At 41.4% G+C, this 16,210-nt stretch overlaps 1 protein-coding gene across 1 annotated transcript in view; it reads right to left on the bottom strand.

Annotated features, from left to right (window-relative positions):
* The window catches only part of LOC138662728 (rho GTPase-activating protein 6-like), a 219,440-nt gene that overhangs the window by 202,683 nt on the left and 547 nt on the right, over positions 1-16,210 (bottom strand). The window contains exon 3 of the mRNA XM_069748621.1: positions 16,024-16,071. Within this exon, the coding sequence (XP_069604722.1) occupies positions 16,024-16,071 (48 nt within the window). The remainder of the gene's footprint in view (positions 1-16,023; positions 16,072-16,210) is intronic.

The following is a 16,210-nucleotide window of genomic DNA, read 5'->3' as shown; positions in this document are numbered from 1 at the left end:
AAACGTTCCCTTGAACGTTTTTCTGTGACGACGGTCCGCCAAAATCCGACGCAACCAGTGCACGACGGAGGCAATGTGTGGCCAATACAAGTCTATGGGAAAAGAACGTATCCTGCGGGCAAATTTGCATGATGCGTTTTTTTCCCCAAAAAAGTGCCAGTGCCAGAGCTTGGTTTTAACCTGCGAGACTCGGGCATATCTCGCTATAGTGTGATCCCGGCCTTAGTCACATACTGTGGGCCAATAAGAGGTTTTTCAGGAACCTCTCAGTCTATCCACACCTTCTCCTGTTCTCCAATGTCTAGCTTATACTCTTTTCTCCTCACTCAAAGTGGAGCAAATTTTTGCTGTGATACATAAACCATTTCTGTTGTTGCCTTGCTACAGAGTCAGTGCGGTAAGCGCTTCACATAGAATGATTCCCAAAGAATGGACCCTGTCCAAGCGTGTTACATGGTCAGCCGCACATGCATGTCATATTGCATTGGTGATATCTGCTGTTCATAGACGGTTCCTGAAGCCAAGCTTTTAGGAGGTTGTCCACTACTTGGACAGCACCTTCTCAATTGCTATATATTTTTGTATAAAATAAGAACAATCTATATTAATGTTCCAGCAAGGTCAGCACTGAGTTTCTCAGAACTGTGGAATAAAGAGCCACAAAAATGTATTGTCTAATGTATTCTTCATCATCCATGAAAGTGCTTAACCCCTTCCCGTGCAGCTAGTTTTGGCTCCATTTTTCAGATCTGACGTGTCACTTTAGGCAGTAACAACTTTGGAATGTTCCTAAATATTCCAGTGATCCTGAGGTTGTTTTTCACACCACAACTTTCACATTTTGGTAGTAAGTTCTTTGGTAAGTTTAGGACGATACGTTTTTCCATTATTTATAAAAAAAAATAATTCAAATTTGATAAAAACTAAGATAAATTATTATGATTTATCATGATTTAAACATACTTTTCTTTTTTTTTTTTTAGGATTTTAGAATACTCGGAATTTTAGCATCAATCTTTCACATTTCCAGGAAATTTTCAAAACATAATTTTTTGTGGCTCAATTCATGTGTGAAGTAACTGAGGCGTATTCAGATATTTCACGTATGAAAAAAAACAGTCAGAGCATCCTCAGCATTACTGGTCTGCAAGTAGTAAAATAAACTACCTAAGGCTATGTTCACACATTGCATTTTTGCTGCGTTTTGTTTTTTACAGAATTTTTTTAATGCAAATTAAAAGCTGCTTTTTACAGTGTCGGTAAAAGCTATGGGATTTCAGAAATCTCATACACATGCTTTTTTTTACCTGACTGAATTAAAAAAACTGCTGCTTTTTTGAAGACTGCAGCCGGTCACTTCTTTCAGTATTTTTATAGCTTTTTTTTCAGCAAAGAGAAAGTGAAAAACCGCTGGAAAAAATTGCAACAAGCATTTTTGCGACATTTTCAAGGCATTTTCGTACCGTTTTTGGTGAATAAAAGGAACTTTATTAAAAATGTACTGTAGACAAATCACACATGTAATTCGCACCCAAACAAATGCTGCAAATAATGCACAGAAAACGCAGCAAAATAGGCGTTTTTACTGCCAAGAGAACAGGTTTTGGCTGCAGAAAAAAAAATGCAGCAAGGTTTTTGCTGTTTGTGAACAATAACCTAAAATAGTCCTGGGAGGGAGGAAAGGTAACCAATGATAGAATTATGGGTGCCTAAAACTTACTGATGTATGTGGGAAGCAAAGACAATTCAACAAGTCTCGTCCTGCAAAAAAAGCTTCTGTTGTACAACTTGCTAAAAAATTAACGATGGTCATGGTGAAGAGCCTGACACAGATAGGACGGCGTCACTGCAGCATAGTCAGAGTGTTCCAGCTGACCCCTGTATACAAGCTGAAATCACCCACAATGCAACAGTGAGCGTCTGAACTGGAGCCATGTATAGGCCTATATGAGGCCTAGCAGGCCTCACACCTGGGTTTCGCTATTGTATTTACTAACTCCTTAAGGGCTCCTTCTCACTTGCGAGAAATATGGCCGAGTTTCGCAGGTTAAAACCCTGCTCTGGCGCCGGCACTCCAGAGCGGAGCGTGCGGCCACATAGCAATACATGGAGCTGCACGCTCCGCTCCGGAGTGCCGGCGCCACAGCAGGGTTTTAACCTGCGAGACTCGGACGTATTTCTCGCAAGTGAGGAGCCCTTAGTTTGTCTGTGCACAGTTCCTGTCCGTCTAGGCCGTCTCCTAGTCGTCTCCTGGTTACCTGTGTTTTACAGTCCCTGAGTTACTCATCTGCATCTTCCAGTAACCCTTCTACATATCAGTGGTCTTCAGGACTTCACCTGCTTATCTGCAGCTTTGTGTAACCTTGCTGAATGTCAGTGGTCTTCAGGACTTCATCTGTTGGTGTATGGCTTCCAGTAACCCTGCTGTAATAGGTGGTCTTCAGGACTTCATCTGTTGGTGTATGGCTTCCAGTAACTCTGCTACAATCAGTGGTCTTCAGGACTTCACCTGGTTATCTGCCGCTTTGAGTAACCTTGCTGCCTGTCAGTGGTCTTCAGGACTTCATCTGTTGGTGTATGGCTTCCAGTAACTATGTTAAAGTCAGTGGTCTTCAGGACTTCACCTGTTAGTGTATGGCTTCCAGTAACCCTGCTGCAGTCAGTGGTCTTCAGGACTTCACCTGTTGGTGTATGGCTTCCAGTAACCCTGCTGCAGTCAGTGGTCTTCAGGACTTCACCTGTTGTATAGCTTCCAGTAACCCTGCTGCAGTCAGTGGTCATCAGGACTTCACCTGTTGGTGTATTGCTTCCAGTAACCCTGCTGTCTGTCAGTGGTCTTCAGGATTTTGCCAGTTGGTGTATGGCTTCCAGTAACCCTGCTGCAGTCAGTGGTCTTCAGGACTTCATCTGTTGGTGTATGGCCTCCAGTAACCCTGCTGCAGTCAGTGGTCTTCAGGACGTCACCTGTTTGTGTATGGCTTCCAGTAACCCCCTGCTGCAGTCAGTGGTCTTCAGGACTTCACCTGTTGGTGTATGGCTTCCAGTAACCCCCTGCTGCAGTCAGTGGTCTTCAGGATTTCATCTGTTGGTGTGTGGCTTCCAGTAACCCCTGCTGCAGTCAGTGGTCTTCAGGATTTCATCTGTTGGTGTGTGGCTTCCAGTAGCCCCCTGCTGCAGTCAGTGGTCTTCAGGATTTCACCTGGTTGGTGTATGGCTTCCAATTACCCCCTGCTGCAGTCAGTGGTCTTCAGAACTTCACCTGTTGGTGTATGGCTTCCAGTAACCTTGCTGCCTATCAGTTGCTTTCTGGACTTTACCTGTTTTGTCTGCAGCCTCCAACTATCCTGCTACCTCTCAGTGCTCTTTAGCACCCCTTTGAGACTTTCAGTTTGCCTGTGTGTGTGCCTGTCGGCTACCAGGATGTCTCCTGTCCGAATGCAGCTTCCAGGACCTCCAAAAGACTATCAAAAGCACATTATGACTTTCAGTTTGCCTCTACGTGTCCACCTGCAGTTTCTAGATTGTGCTTGCTCCTGCATCTTCCTGGACGTCTCCTGATTGCAGCTTCTAGGGCCTCTTTAAGTCTGTCCAAGAGCCTTTAGAGTTTCAGTTTGCCCCTATGCAGCACCCCAGGGTCCTGGTTGTTGCAGTAATATCATTCTCATCTAGGGGGAGTGATGTTACGTTTGAAGGCAATAAAGGAGATCACTTTACCAGGTATCACAAACCATGCAACACACTTCACACTCCAGTCCACCAGGGGGAGCTATGCTCCTATTTATTAGGGCGCTCTTCACAATTAGGTAAAACTGGTGGTCTGGATAGGAAGTTAGTCAGAAGCTGACTGGGCTTCACTCAGTCAGTTCCTGTCAGGCAGACAGAGAGGAGAGAGGAACATCTAGCAGTTGCTGACAGAGTGGTCCCTGACAGGGGTGGGATCCTGTCAGAGGCCTAGACAGAAGACCACGGAGCTGCGCCTGCCCGACGTGCGGCAGCATCCTAAGAAAGAGACATGAAAAGAGAATTGTATTGTAGAGGGTGAGAAACGAAGTCATAGCAAAAGGAGAGGAAACCAGAAGGAGTTCTGCCCTATACAGGCTGCCTCCTTCTGAGGCGCAGGATCCGGTAGCCGGAACACCGAGGGAGCAACAGTCTCTATGCCTTGCGCCAGAGACCGGCAGGACAGCTAATTCCACATTACCTGCCCGACCTATACCCAGGAGGCACGGTGGCAACTTGTGGGGGCTGGGGCGTGCTAGAGTCCCTGTAAAAAGCCTCAGGCCACCAGTCATACGGGTTTGTTCCTATGCATCTGGGGGACAGAGAGACACTACATCTAGAACACCAACAACAGTTGTCAGGACCTTATGAGAAGCTCAGCAGTAAGGTACTACAACATCCAGGAGCTAGAGGAAGGCTACTGATTTCCACCTGGATAAGGGAACTCTGGATTTGCCTTCAAACCGGCCAGACTCTGCCTGCCCCGTGATCTGGTGCTCTGGACTGTGGATGCTGAACCTTCAGTAAAAAGGTAAAGAGACTGCAACCTTGTGTCCTCTTTCTTCACTGCGCCTCTCACCATCCACCATCTATACACTGTGAAGCCCTGGGGACATACTTCACCTGTGGGAAGGTATACCATCTAGCTGCCATAGCATCACCCCAGGGGATCCATTAAAGCAGCGTCGGTCACCCTGACCAAATACCACAGGTGGCGTCACGAACATTTCACCTTTAAAGACCTTTCCCCCATTTTCAACGGACGTCCCTAGGGCCACGGACGGGGTCACCCACCGTGACATCCCACCTGAAGAACCGAAGGACCCGGTACCGAGTACCCCACTGCCCTACGGGGGGCGATCCACCTACATGTCCACCTGTGACTTTCAGGACATCACCTGTGTGCTTGCAGCTTCCATGACCCCTTTAAGAGTTTTATTTTGCCTCTAGTAACTCTGCTATATGTTTTCCGCTTGCAATACCTGCCTGCTGCATTGATGCCCAAGGCCAGTGTGTCCAGCTGGACCTTGGACTTAGAGGATACACCTCACATTGTGTGCCCACTTTCTGGAACAACTGGCTTAGTGTAAAATAAAAATTGACAGTTTGTGTTCCACCTTTGTATCCTGCACAGCTGGAAAGGTTGTGTATGTGTATTGGTAGATAGATAAAACATAGATAATAGAAAGATGATAGACAGATAATAAAGAGATAGATAGATAGATAATAAATGATAGATGGATAATAGATAGATAATGGGTAGATAAAAGATAAATAGATAATAGATAGATGATAGATAATAAATGATAGATGGATAATAGATAGATAATGGGTGGATAATAGATATATAGATGATAGATAATAAATAGATGATAGATAATAGATGATAGATAAAATAATAGATAGATGACAGATAGATAATAGATATATAGATAATAGATATATAGATAATAGATGATAGATAGATAATAGATAGATGATAGATAATATATAGATAATAGGTGATAGATAATAGATAATAGATAGACAATAGATAGATAATAGATAGCTAATACATAGATAATAGATAATAGGTAAATAATAGATAGACAATAGATTGATAGACAATAGATAGATAATATATAGATAATACATAGATAGACAGATAGATAGATAAATAATAGATAGATAGAGATATAGATAATAGATAGATAATAGATAGATGATAGATACACTGGGGGGGAATAAGTTTGCCCACTGACAAAGACATGAACAGTCTATAATTTTAAGAGTAGGTTAATTTTAACATTGAGAGATAGAATATAAAAAACAAAATCCAGAAAATCACATTGTATAAATTATTTAAATGTATTTGCATTTAGCAGTGAGAAGTACCGTATATACTCGAGTATAAGCCGACCCGAGTATAAGCCGACCCCCCTAATTTTGCCACAAAAAACTGGGAAAACCTATTGACTCGAGTATAAGCCTAGGATGGAAATGCAGCATTTACCGGTGAATTTCAAAATTAAAAATAGATCATTATTTCCCCATAGCTGTGCCATATAGTGCTCTGCACCGTTCATTATTTCCCCATAGCTGTGCCATATAGTGCTCTGCACTGTTCATTATTTCCCCATAGCTGTGCCATATAGTGCTCTGCACTGTTCATACTGCCCCATAGCTGTGCCATATAGTGCTCTGCACCGTTCATTATTTCCCCATAGCTGTGCCATATAGTGCTCTGCACCGTTCATACTGCCCCATATCTGTGCCCCATATAGTGCTCTGCACCGTTCATACTGCCCCATATCTGTGCCATATAGTGCTGTGCACCGTTCATACTGCCCCATATCTGTGCCCCATATAGTGCTCTGCACCGTTCATACTGCCCCATATCTGTGCCCCATATAGTGCTGTGCACCGTTCATACTGCCCCATATCTGTGCCCCATATAGTGCTCTGCACCGTTCATACTGCCCCATAGATGCTCCACATAAATCTGTGCCGCTGCTGCAATAATAAAAAAAAAAGCCATACTCACCTCTCTTGATTGCAGCTCCCGGCGTCTCGTTCCGGCGTCCGGTCCCGGCGTCTCTCTCCGCTCTGACTGATCAGGCAGAGGGCGCCGCGCACACTATATGCGTCATCGCGCCCTCTGACCTGAACAGTCAGAGCGCAGAGACGCCGGGAAGATGGAGCGGCGCCCGGCGGCTGGAACGGGGACAGGCAGGGTGGATAAAAATCAATGTTTTTTTAAAAAAAAATTTTAAAAAAATCGGATTTTTTTGATTTAAATCGGATTTTTTTTATTTAAATCGGATTTTTTTTATTTAAATCGGATTTTTTTCAATAAACTGCTTTTTGAGGAAAATATTTTACCATCCAAAGGTTCTTCCATCATGAGATAAAGCTGAGTTGTTTAACTCAGTAGAATAAAGGCTGTATATGTGTAACATTCACAATGCCATGCTCTTCCCGAGGTTTCTGTAGGATTAGTGGGCAGTTTCTCTCCTATATTATCACAGACGCTCGCTTTACTTACTGTACGCAGTTCTCAAAACTGAATTTGACTCCGCAGAGGTCCCAGCCTTTTCTTCACGGCAAAAATGTTACAACATGAACAGAGTTGAGAAAAAGACCTTAATCCTATTGTTCTACAAACCTATGAATACAGAATCAACCCCTTCAGTGCCAAGTTCAAGAAGTTAGACAATATGTTTCTGATTGTTGAGATGAGTCATCTTCATCACCGCACTTCTCATGATGTTGCCTCATTCGCGCCACCAGGCCTTGCATCTCTTTGTTGCATCGTTTGCATTTTGCACGCATGCCTGCCTTACCGATAGGCGAAGGAGCTTCATTAAAATATTCCCAAACTGGGTCTCTTTTACGGCCTGCTGCCATTATAAGGAAAGAATGTAATAAACCTCAGATTGTACACACAAACAGATCCAGACTTGGCTGTCTGTGGCTATGCTGCAGTATTGTGCTCAAAGTTTCACTTTCATTTTCTTGTCTGCTTGCCCTTCCTCCTCCTCACACTTAGATTCACATTCTTCTTGTGTTGTGCAGATCTATTCCACTCCAAACAATCAGAAACATATTGTCTAACTTCTTGGACTTGGCACTGAAGGGGTTGATTCTGTATTCATAGGTTTGTAGAACAATAGGATTAAGGTCTTTTTCTCAACTCTGTTCATGTTGTAACATTTTTGCCGTGAAGAAGAGGCTGGGACCTCTGCGGAGTCAAATTCAGTTAGGTAGAAACTTTGATTTAAATCACTGATTTAAATCAAGCCTTACTGACTAGTGATTTAAATCGTGATTTAAATCGTGATTTAAATCAGTTAGATTTAAATCAAATCCACCCTGGGGACAGGTGAATATTACATACTTACCTGGTCCCGACGTTCGGCTCCCTCTGCCTGTCACAGCTGGTCTTCATTGCCGCAGCTTCTTCCTCTATCAGCGGTCACCGGCACCGCTGATTAGAGAAATGAATAGGCGGCTCCACCCCTATGGGAGGTGGAGCCGCCTATTCATTTCTCTAATGAGCGGTCCCACGTGACCGCTGAAGAGGGGAAGAGCTGCAGCACAGAAGACCGTGGGACGCCAGGGGGAGCGCCAGGATCGCTGGGACTAGGTAAGTATGCCTCAGACCTCTCCCCCTCACCCGCCAACCCTGCCACCCACCTTTACTCGAGTATAAGCTGAAAGGGGCACTTTCAGCCCAAAAATTTGGGCTGAAAATCTCGGCTTATACTCGAGTATATACGGTAAGTATTTGATCCCCTGTCCACCATTAAGAGTTCTGTCTCCTACAGACCAGTTAGACGCTCCTAATCAACTCGTTACCTGCATTACAGACAGCTGCCTTACATAGTCACCTTTATAAAAGACTCCTGTCCACAGACTCAAATAATCAGTCAGACTCTAACCTCTACAACATGGGCAAGACCAAAGAGCTTTATAAGGATGTCAGGGACAAGATCATAGACCTGCACAAAGCTGGAATGGGCTATAAAACCATAAGTAAGAAGCTGGGTGAGGAGACAACTGTTGGTTCAATAGTAAGAAAATGGAAGAAATACAAAATGACTGTCAATCGACATCGATCTGGGGTACCATGCAAAATCTCCCCTCGTGGGGTATTCTTGATCATGAGGAAGGTGAGAGATCAGCATAAAACTACACAGGGGGAACTTGTTAACGATCTCAAGGCAGCTGGGACCACAGTAACCGAGAAAACCATTGCTAGCACCTTACACCATAAAGGTTTATAATCCTGCAGTGTCTGCAAGGTCCCAGTGCTAAAGAAGGCACATGCGCAGGCCCGTCTGAAGTTTGCCAATGAACACCTGGATGATTCTGTGAGTGATTGGGAGAAGGTGCTGTGGTCAGATGAGATGAAAATTGAGCTCTTTAGCATTAACTCAACTCGCCGTGTTTGGAGGAAGAGAAATGCTGCCTATGACCCAAAGATCACCATCCCCACTGTCAAGCATGGAGGTGGAAACATTATGTTTTGGGGTGTTTATCTGCTAAGGGCACAGGACTACTTCACCACATCAATGGGAGAATGGATGGAGCCATGTACTGTAAAACCCTGAGTGACAACATCCTTCCCTCCTCTAGGTCATTAAAAATGGGTCGTGGCTGGGTCTTCCAGCAAGACATTGTTCCAAAACATACAGCCAAGGCAACAAAGGAATGGCTCAAAAAGCAGCACATTAAGGTCATGGAATGGCCTAGCAAATCTCCAGGCCTTAATCCCATAGAAAACTTATGGAGGGAGTTGAAGCTCCGAGTTGCCAAGCGGCAGCCTCAAAATCGTAATGAATTAGAGATGATCAGCAAAGAGGAGTGGACCAAAATTCCTCCTAACATTTGTGCAAACCTCATCTTCCACTACAAAAAATGTCTGACTGCTGTGCTTGCCAACAAGGGTTTTGCCATGAAGTATTAAGTCTTGTTTGCCAGTGGGATCAAATACTTATTTCCCACTAGAAAATGCAAATAAATGTATATAATTAATACAATGTGATTTTCTGGATTTTATTTTTGATATTCTATCTCTCAATGTTAAAATTAACCTACCCTTAAAATTATAGACTGTTCATGTCTTTGTCAGTGGGCAAACTTACAAAATCAGCAAAGGACCAAATACTTAGTTCCCCCACTGTAGATAAATTTAGATAATTAGATAGATAGATAATAGATTGATAAGATAATAGATAGACAGATAGATAATACACTGATCAAAAAAACAACAGAATATAACTCCAAGCAAATCAAACTTCCGTGAAATCAAACTGTCCACTTAGGAAGCAACACTGACAATTTCGAATGCTGTTGTGCAAATGGAATAGACAACATATGGAAATTATTGGCAATTATCAAGACACACTCAATAAAGGAGTGGTTCTGCAGATGGGGACCACAGACCACATCTCAGTACCAATGCTTTCTGGCTGATGTTTTGGTCACTTTTGAATGTTGGTTGTGCTTTCACACTTGTGTTAACATGAGACGGACTCTACAACCCACACAAGTGGCTCAGGTAGTGCAGCTCATCCAGGATGGCACATCAATGCGAGTTGTGGCAAGAAGGTTTGCTGTGTCAGTCAGCGTAGTGTCCAGAGGCTGGAGGCGCTACCAGAAGACAGGCCAGAACACCAGGAGAGGTGGAGGGGGCCATAGGAGGGCAACAACCCAACAGCAGGACTGCTACCTCAGCCTTTGTGCAAGGAGGAACAGGAGGAGCACTGCCAGAGCACTGCAAAATGACCTCCAGCAGGCCCAAATGTGCATGTGTCTGCACAAACGGTTAGAAACTAACTCCTTGAGGATGGCCTGAGTGCCCGATGTCTACAGATGGGGGTTGTGCTCACAGCCCAACACCATGCAGGACGCTTGGCATTTGCCACAGAACACCAGGCAGGAAAATTTGCCACTGGCACCCTGTGCTCTTCACAGATGAAAGCAGGTTCATACTGAGCACGTGACAGACGTGACAGAGTCTGGAGATGCAGTGGAGAGCGATCTGCTGCCTGCAACATCCTTCAGCATGACTAGTTTGGCAGTGGGTCAGTAATGGTGTGGGGTGGCATTTCTTTGGAGGGCCACACAGCCCTCCATGTACTCGCCAGAGGTAGCCTGACTGCCATTAGGTACCGAGATGAGATCCTCAGACCCCTTGTGAGACCATATGCTGGTATGGATTGACCCTGGGTTCCTCCTAATGCAGGACAATGCCAGACCTCATGTGGCTGGAATGTGTCAGCAGTTCCTGCAAGATGAAGGCATTGAATCTATGGACTGGCCCACCCGTTCCCCAGACCTGAATCCGATTGAACACATCTGGGACATCATGTCTCGCACCATCCACCAACGTCACGTTGCACAGCAAACTCTCCAGGAGTTGGTGGATGCTTTAGTCCTGGTCTGGGAGGAGATCCCTCCGGAGACCATCCGCCACCTCATCAGGAGTATGCCCAGGTGTTGTAGGGAGGTCATACAGGCACGTGGAGGCCACATACACTACTGAGCATCATTTCCTTGTCTTGAGGCATTTCCACTGAAGTTGGATCAGCCTATAACTTCATTTTTCACTTTGATTTTGAGTATCATTCCAACTCCCGACAACCGTGAGATATTAGTTGTGATTTACATTGATCATTTTTAGGTTTTATTATTCTCAACACATTCCACTATGTAATGAATAAAGATTTACAACTGGAATATTTCATTCAGTGATATCTAGGATGTGGGATTTTAGTGTTCCCTTTATTTTTTTGAGCAGTGTAGATAGATAATAGATAGATAATAGGTAATAGACAGATGATAGATTGATAGATGATAGATAGGTAATAAATAGATAGCTATATAGATATATGGAAAAAATCTATTTAGATAGATAGATAATAGATAGATAATAAATAGATAGATAATAGATAGATAGCTAGATTGTTAGATAGATAATAGAGATAGATAATAGATAATAGATAGATAATAGATAGATAGATTGATAGATAGATGATAAATAGATAATAGATAGATAATAGACAGATTGATAGAGAGATAATAGATAGATAGATAATAGATTATAGGTAGATAGATAATACATAATAGATAGAATAGATGATAGATAATAGATAGATAATATATACATAGATAATAGATGGTAGATAGATAATAGATAGATAATAGATAGAGAGATAATAGACAGTTGATAGATAATAGATAGATAGATAATAGATTATAGATAAATGTAAATAGATAATAGAATAGATGATAGATAGATAATAGATAGATATCGAGATAATAGATAGATAATAGAATAGATAGATAATAGATACATAGATAATAGATAGATAGATAGATAGATAGATGGTAGATAATAGATAGATGATAGAGAGATAATAGAGAGATAATAGATAGATAATAGACATAATAGATACATAATTATAGATAGAATAGATAGATAATAGATAGATATATAATAGATAGAATAGATAGACAGATAAAGATAAATAATAGATAGATAATAGAAATAATAGATAGATAATAGATAGACAATAGATAGATAATAGATGGATAATAAATAGATAATAGATAGAATATATAGATAATAGATAGAATAGATAATAGATAGAACGATAGATGGTGTGATATGCTATGTGGGTATCATTTTTGTGTATATTTCTAGTTTACTTGTTTTCATGGTGTTCTCTCGTAGGATGAGTTATTTGCTAATTGATGAATGGCTGTTGCTGCCATCTGATATTCCCCCCACAGTATTGTATTGTTAGCTAATATGCTAATGACATGTTGACCTAGCTTGTTGAAACAATGAGCCCCTGAGACCTTCCCACTCCTGACCTGTGAAGGAGGAGGGAGACTTAAAATATCAGGGAGGTGAGACACAGATCAGTCCTGTGTGGAATGATGATGTGAACACAGCACCTCAGAGAGAAAGAAGAATATATGGACTATGCTATCCTCTGCCTGCTGGATGGTTGGACTTTTATCCTGTTACTGAACTGCATTCGTGTTCTGGACTATTTTATCCTTTGTGTGGTGGATCGTATATGGACCTTTCATATTTTTGCCTAAACAAAGGTCTTGGGATTGTTCACTCTTCGCTGGCTCTGTTGATTGTGTGGTACCGGAGAAGGACCCCCGTGACAGATGGATAGATAATAGACAATAGAGAGATAATAGATAGATCGATAGTAGATAGATAGATAATAGATAGAAAGGATAAATGATATATAGATAGATAATAGCTAGATAATAGATAGATAAGAGATAATAGATAGATAATAGATATAGAATAGATAGATAGATATGGGATAGATACATAGATAATAGATAGATAGATGGTAGATACATAATAGATAGATCGATGATAGATAGATAATAGATAGAGAGATACTAGATAGATCGATGATAGATAGATAGATAATAGAGAGATACTAGATAGATAGATGATAGATCATAGATAATAGATAATAGATAATGGACAGAATAGATAGATAATAGATAGATAATAGATAGATAGATAAAAGATAGATAATGAACAGAATACATAGATAATAGATAGATAATAGATAGATAGATAAAAGATAGATAATGGATAGAATAGATAGATAGCAAGATGATAGATACTGTAGATAATACATAGATAATACATACAGTGGGGCAAAAAAGTATTTAGTCAGTCAGCAATAGTGCAAGTTCCACCACTTAAAAAGATGAGAGGCGTCTGTAATTTACATCATAGGTAGACCTCAACTATGGGAGACAAACTGAGACAAAAAAAATCCAGAAAATCACATTGTCTGTTTTTTTATCATTTTTATTGCATTTTATGGTGGAAAATAAGTATTTGGTCAGAAACAAATAATCAAGATTTCTGGCTCTCACAGACCTGTAACTTCTTCTTTAAGAGTCTCCTCTTTCCTCCACTCATTACCTGTAGTAATGGCACCTGTTTAAACTTGTTATCAGTATAAAAAGACACCTGTGCACACCCTCAAACAGTCTGACTCCAAACTCCACTATAGTGAAGACCAAAGAGCTGTCAAAGGACACCAGAAACAAAATTGTAGCCCTGCACCAGGCTGGGAAGACTGAATCTGCAATAGCCAACCAGCTTGGAGTGAAGAAATCAACAGTGGGAGCAATAATTAGAAAATGGAAGACATACAAGACCACTGATAATCTCCCTCGATCTGGGGCTCCACGCAAAATCCCACCCCGTGGAGTCAGAATGATCACAAGAACGGTGAGCAAAAATCCCAGAACCACGCGGGGGGACCTAGTGAATGAACTGCAGAGAGCTGGGACCAATGTAACAAGGCCTACCATAAGTAACACACTACGCCACCATGGACTCAGATCCTGCAGTGCCAGACGTGTCCCACTGCTTAAGCCAGTACATGTCCGGGCCCGTCTGAAGTTTGCTAGAGAGCATTTGGATGATCCAGAGGAGTTTTGGGAGAATGTCCTATGGTCTGATGAAACCAAACTGGAACTGTTTGGTAGAAACACAACTTGTCGTGTTTGGAGGAAAAAGAATACTGAGTTGCATCCATCAAACACCATACCTACTGTAAAGCATGGTGGTGGAAACATCATGCTTTGGGGCTGTTTCTCTGCAAAGGGGCCAGGACGACTGATCCGGGTACATGAAAGAATGAATGGGGCCATGTATCGTGAGATTTTGAGTGCAAACCTCCTTCCATCAGCAAGGGCATTGAAGATGAAATGTGGCTGGGTCTTTCAACATGACAATGATCCAAAGCACACTGCCAGGGCAACGAAGGAGTGGCTTCGTAAGAAGCATTTCAAGGTCCTGGAGTGGCCTAGCCAGTCTCCAGATCTCAACCCTATAGAAAACCTTTGGAGGGAGTTGAAAGTCCGTGTTGCCAAGCGAAAAGCCAAAAACATCACTGCTCTAGAGGAGATCTGCATGGAGGAATGGGCCAACATACCAACAACAGTGTGTGGCAACCTTGTGAAGACTTACAGAAAACGTTTGACCTCTGTCATTGCCAACAAAGGATATATTACAAAGTATTGAGATGAAATTTTGTTTCTGACCAAATACTTATTTTCCACCATAGTATGCAAATAAAATGTTAAAAAAACAGACAATGTGATTTTCTGGATTTTTTTTTCTCAGTTTGTCTCCCATAGTTGAGGTATACCTATGATGTAAATTACAGACGCCTCTCATCTTTTTAAATGGTGGAACTTGCACTATTGCTGACTGACTAAATACTTTTTTGCCCCACTGTAGATAGATATACATAGATAGAATAGATAGATAATGGATAGATAATAGATAAAAGATAGATAATGAACAGAATACATAGATAATAGATAGATAATAGATAGATAGATAAAAGATAGATAATGGATAGAATAGATAATAATAATAATTAATAATAATAATAATTTTATTTATATAGCGCCAACAGATAGATAGCAAGATGATAGATACTGTAGATAATACATAGATAATACATAGATAGATATACATAGATAGAATAGATAGATAATATAGATAGATAATAGATAGAAAGATAGATAAATGGATAGATAATAGAGAGATGATAGATAGATAATAGATAGATAATTGATACTGTAGATAATATATAGATAGATGCAGTAGATAGATAGGGGTCTAAGGGGTATCGTTTCTCCTTATGGAGAGTGACATACCATCTCTGGCTTTTCAAGGTAAGGAGGCTTATTTGCCGTGCAATGCTCCTCTGGGAAATATAATATGCAAATTGCCTCTTTGCATACTATATTTCCCAGAGGAGCATTGCACGGCAAATAAGCCTCCTTACCTTGACAAGCCAGAGATGGTACTGTATCACTTTCCATAAGGAGAAACGATACCCCTTAGACCCCAGTCCAGAGCCTCTCACCTAGCCAAATTAGTTCTCATGCTTCGCACTGACGAGGGCCAACAGCCCGAAACACCGTGTCTGCAAATTGAGATACTGATTTGACTTTTATCCTAAGTCATATTGCACGACTTGTTAAAGGGTTGATTGTGACTTGTAGGATCGCTACTTCCAACAGGTGGCGCTATAGAGTTTAAGTCCTCTTTTTCTCAGAAGAGGCAATTTACATAGTAGATAGATAGATAATAGATAGATAATAGATAGATAATAGATACTGTAAATAATATATAGATACAATAGATAGACAGACAATAGATAGGTAATAGATAGATAAATAATAGATAGATAGATGGATAATAGATATGGGATAGATAATAGATAGACAATAGATAGAGAGATAATTGATAGATAATAGATATATAGATAATAGATAGATGATAGATAATAGATAGATGATAGATGGATAGATGATAGATAATAGATAGATGATAGATAATAGATAGATGATAGATAGATAATAGATAGATGATAGATAATAGATAGATGATAGATAATAGATGATAGATGGATAGATCAGACTCCTCCTACACAATGTATACGCTGTGTTATAGCCATATACCTTTCCGCTCCTGTCTGCGTTTCACAAGCTTCTTTGCTGTTTGGTAACCTGTAATATAAAGGGCTCGGTGTTAGTGGAGCGCAGCGCAGCGCAGGACACAGATAATACAGAACACATTGCTGTCACCGGCTGCAGCACATTCCAGAGGGAAAATCCAAAAATAAACAGATCATTTCCTTCCAGTCTG

This window comes from Ranitomeya imitator, chromosome 2, assembly GCF_032444005.1.
Source record: "Ranitomeya imitator isolate aRanImi1 chromosome 2, aRanImi1.pri, whole genome shotgun sequence".
In the NCBI taxonomy this organism is placed as follows: domain Eukaryota; kingdom Metazoa; phylum Chordata; class Amphibia; order Anura; family Dendrobatidae; genus Ranitomeya; species Ranitomeya imitator.
The sequence above is the reverse complement of the archived record's forward strand: the minus strand, read 5'-3'. Positions and strand labels throughout refer to the sequence as shown.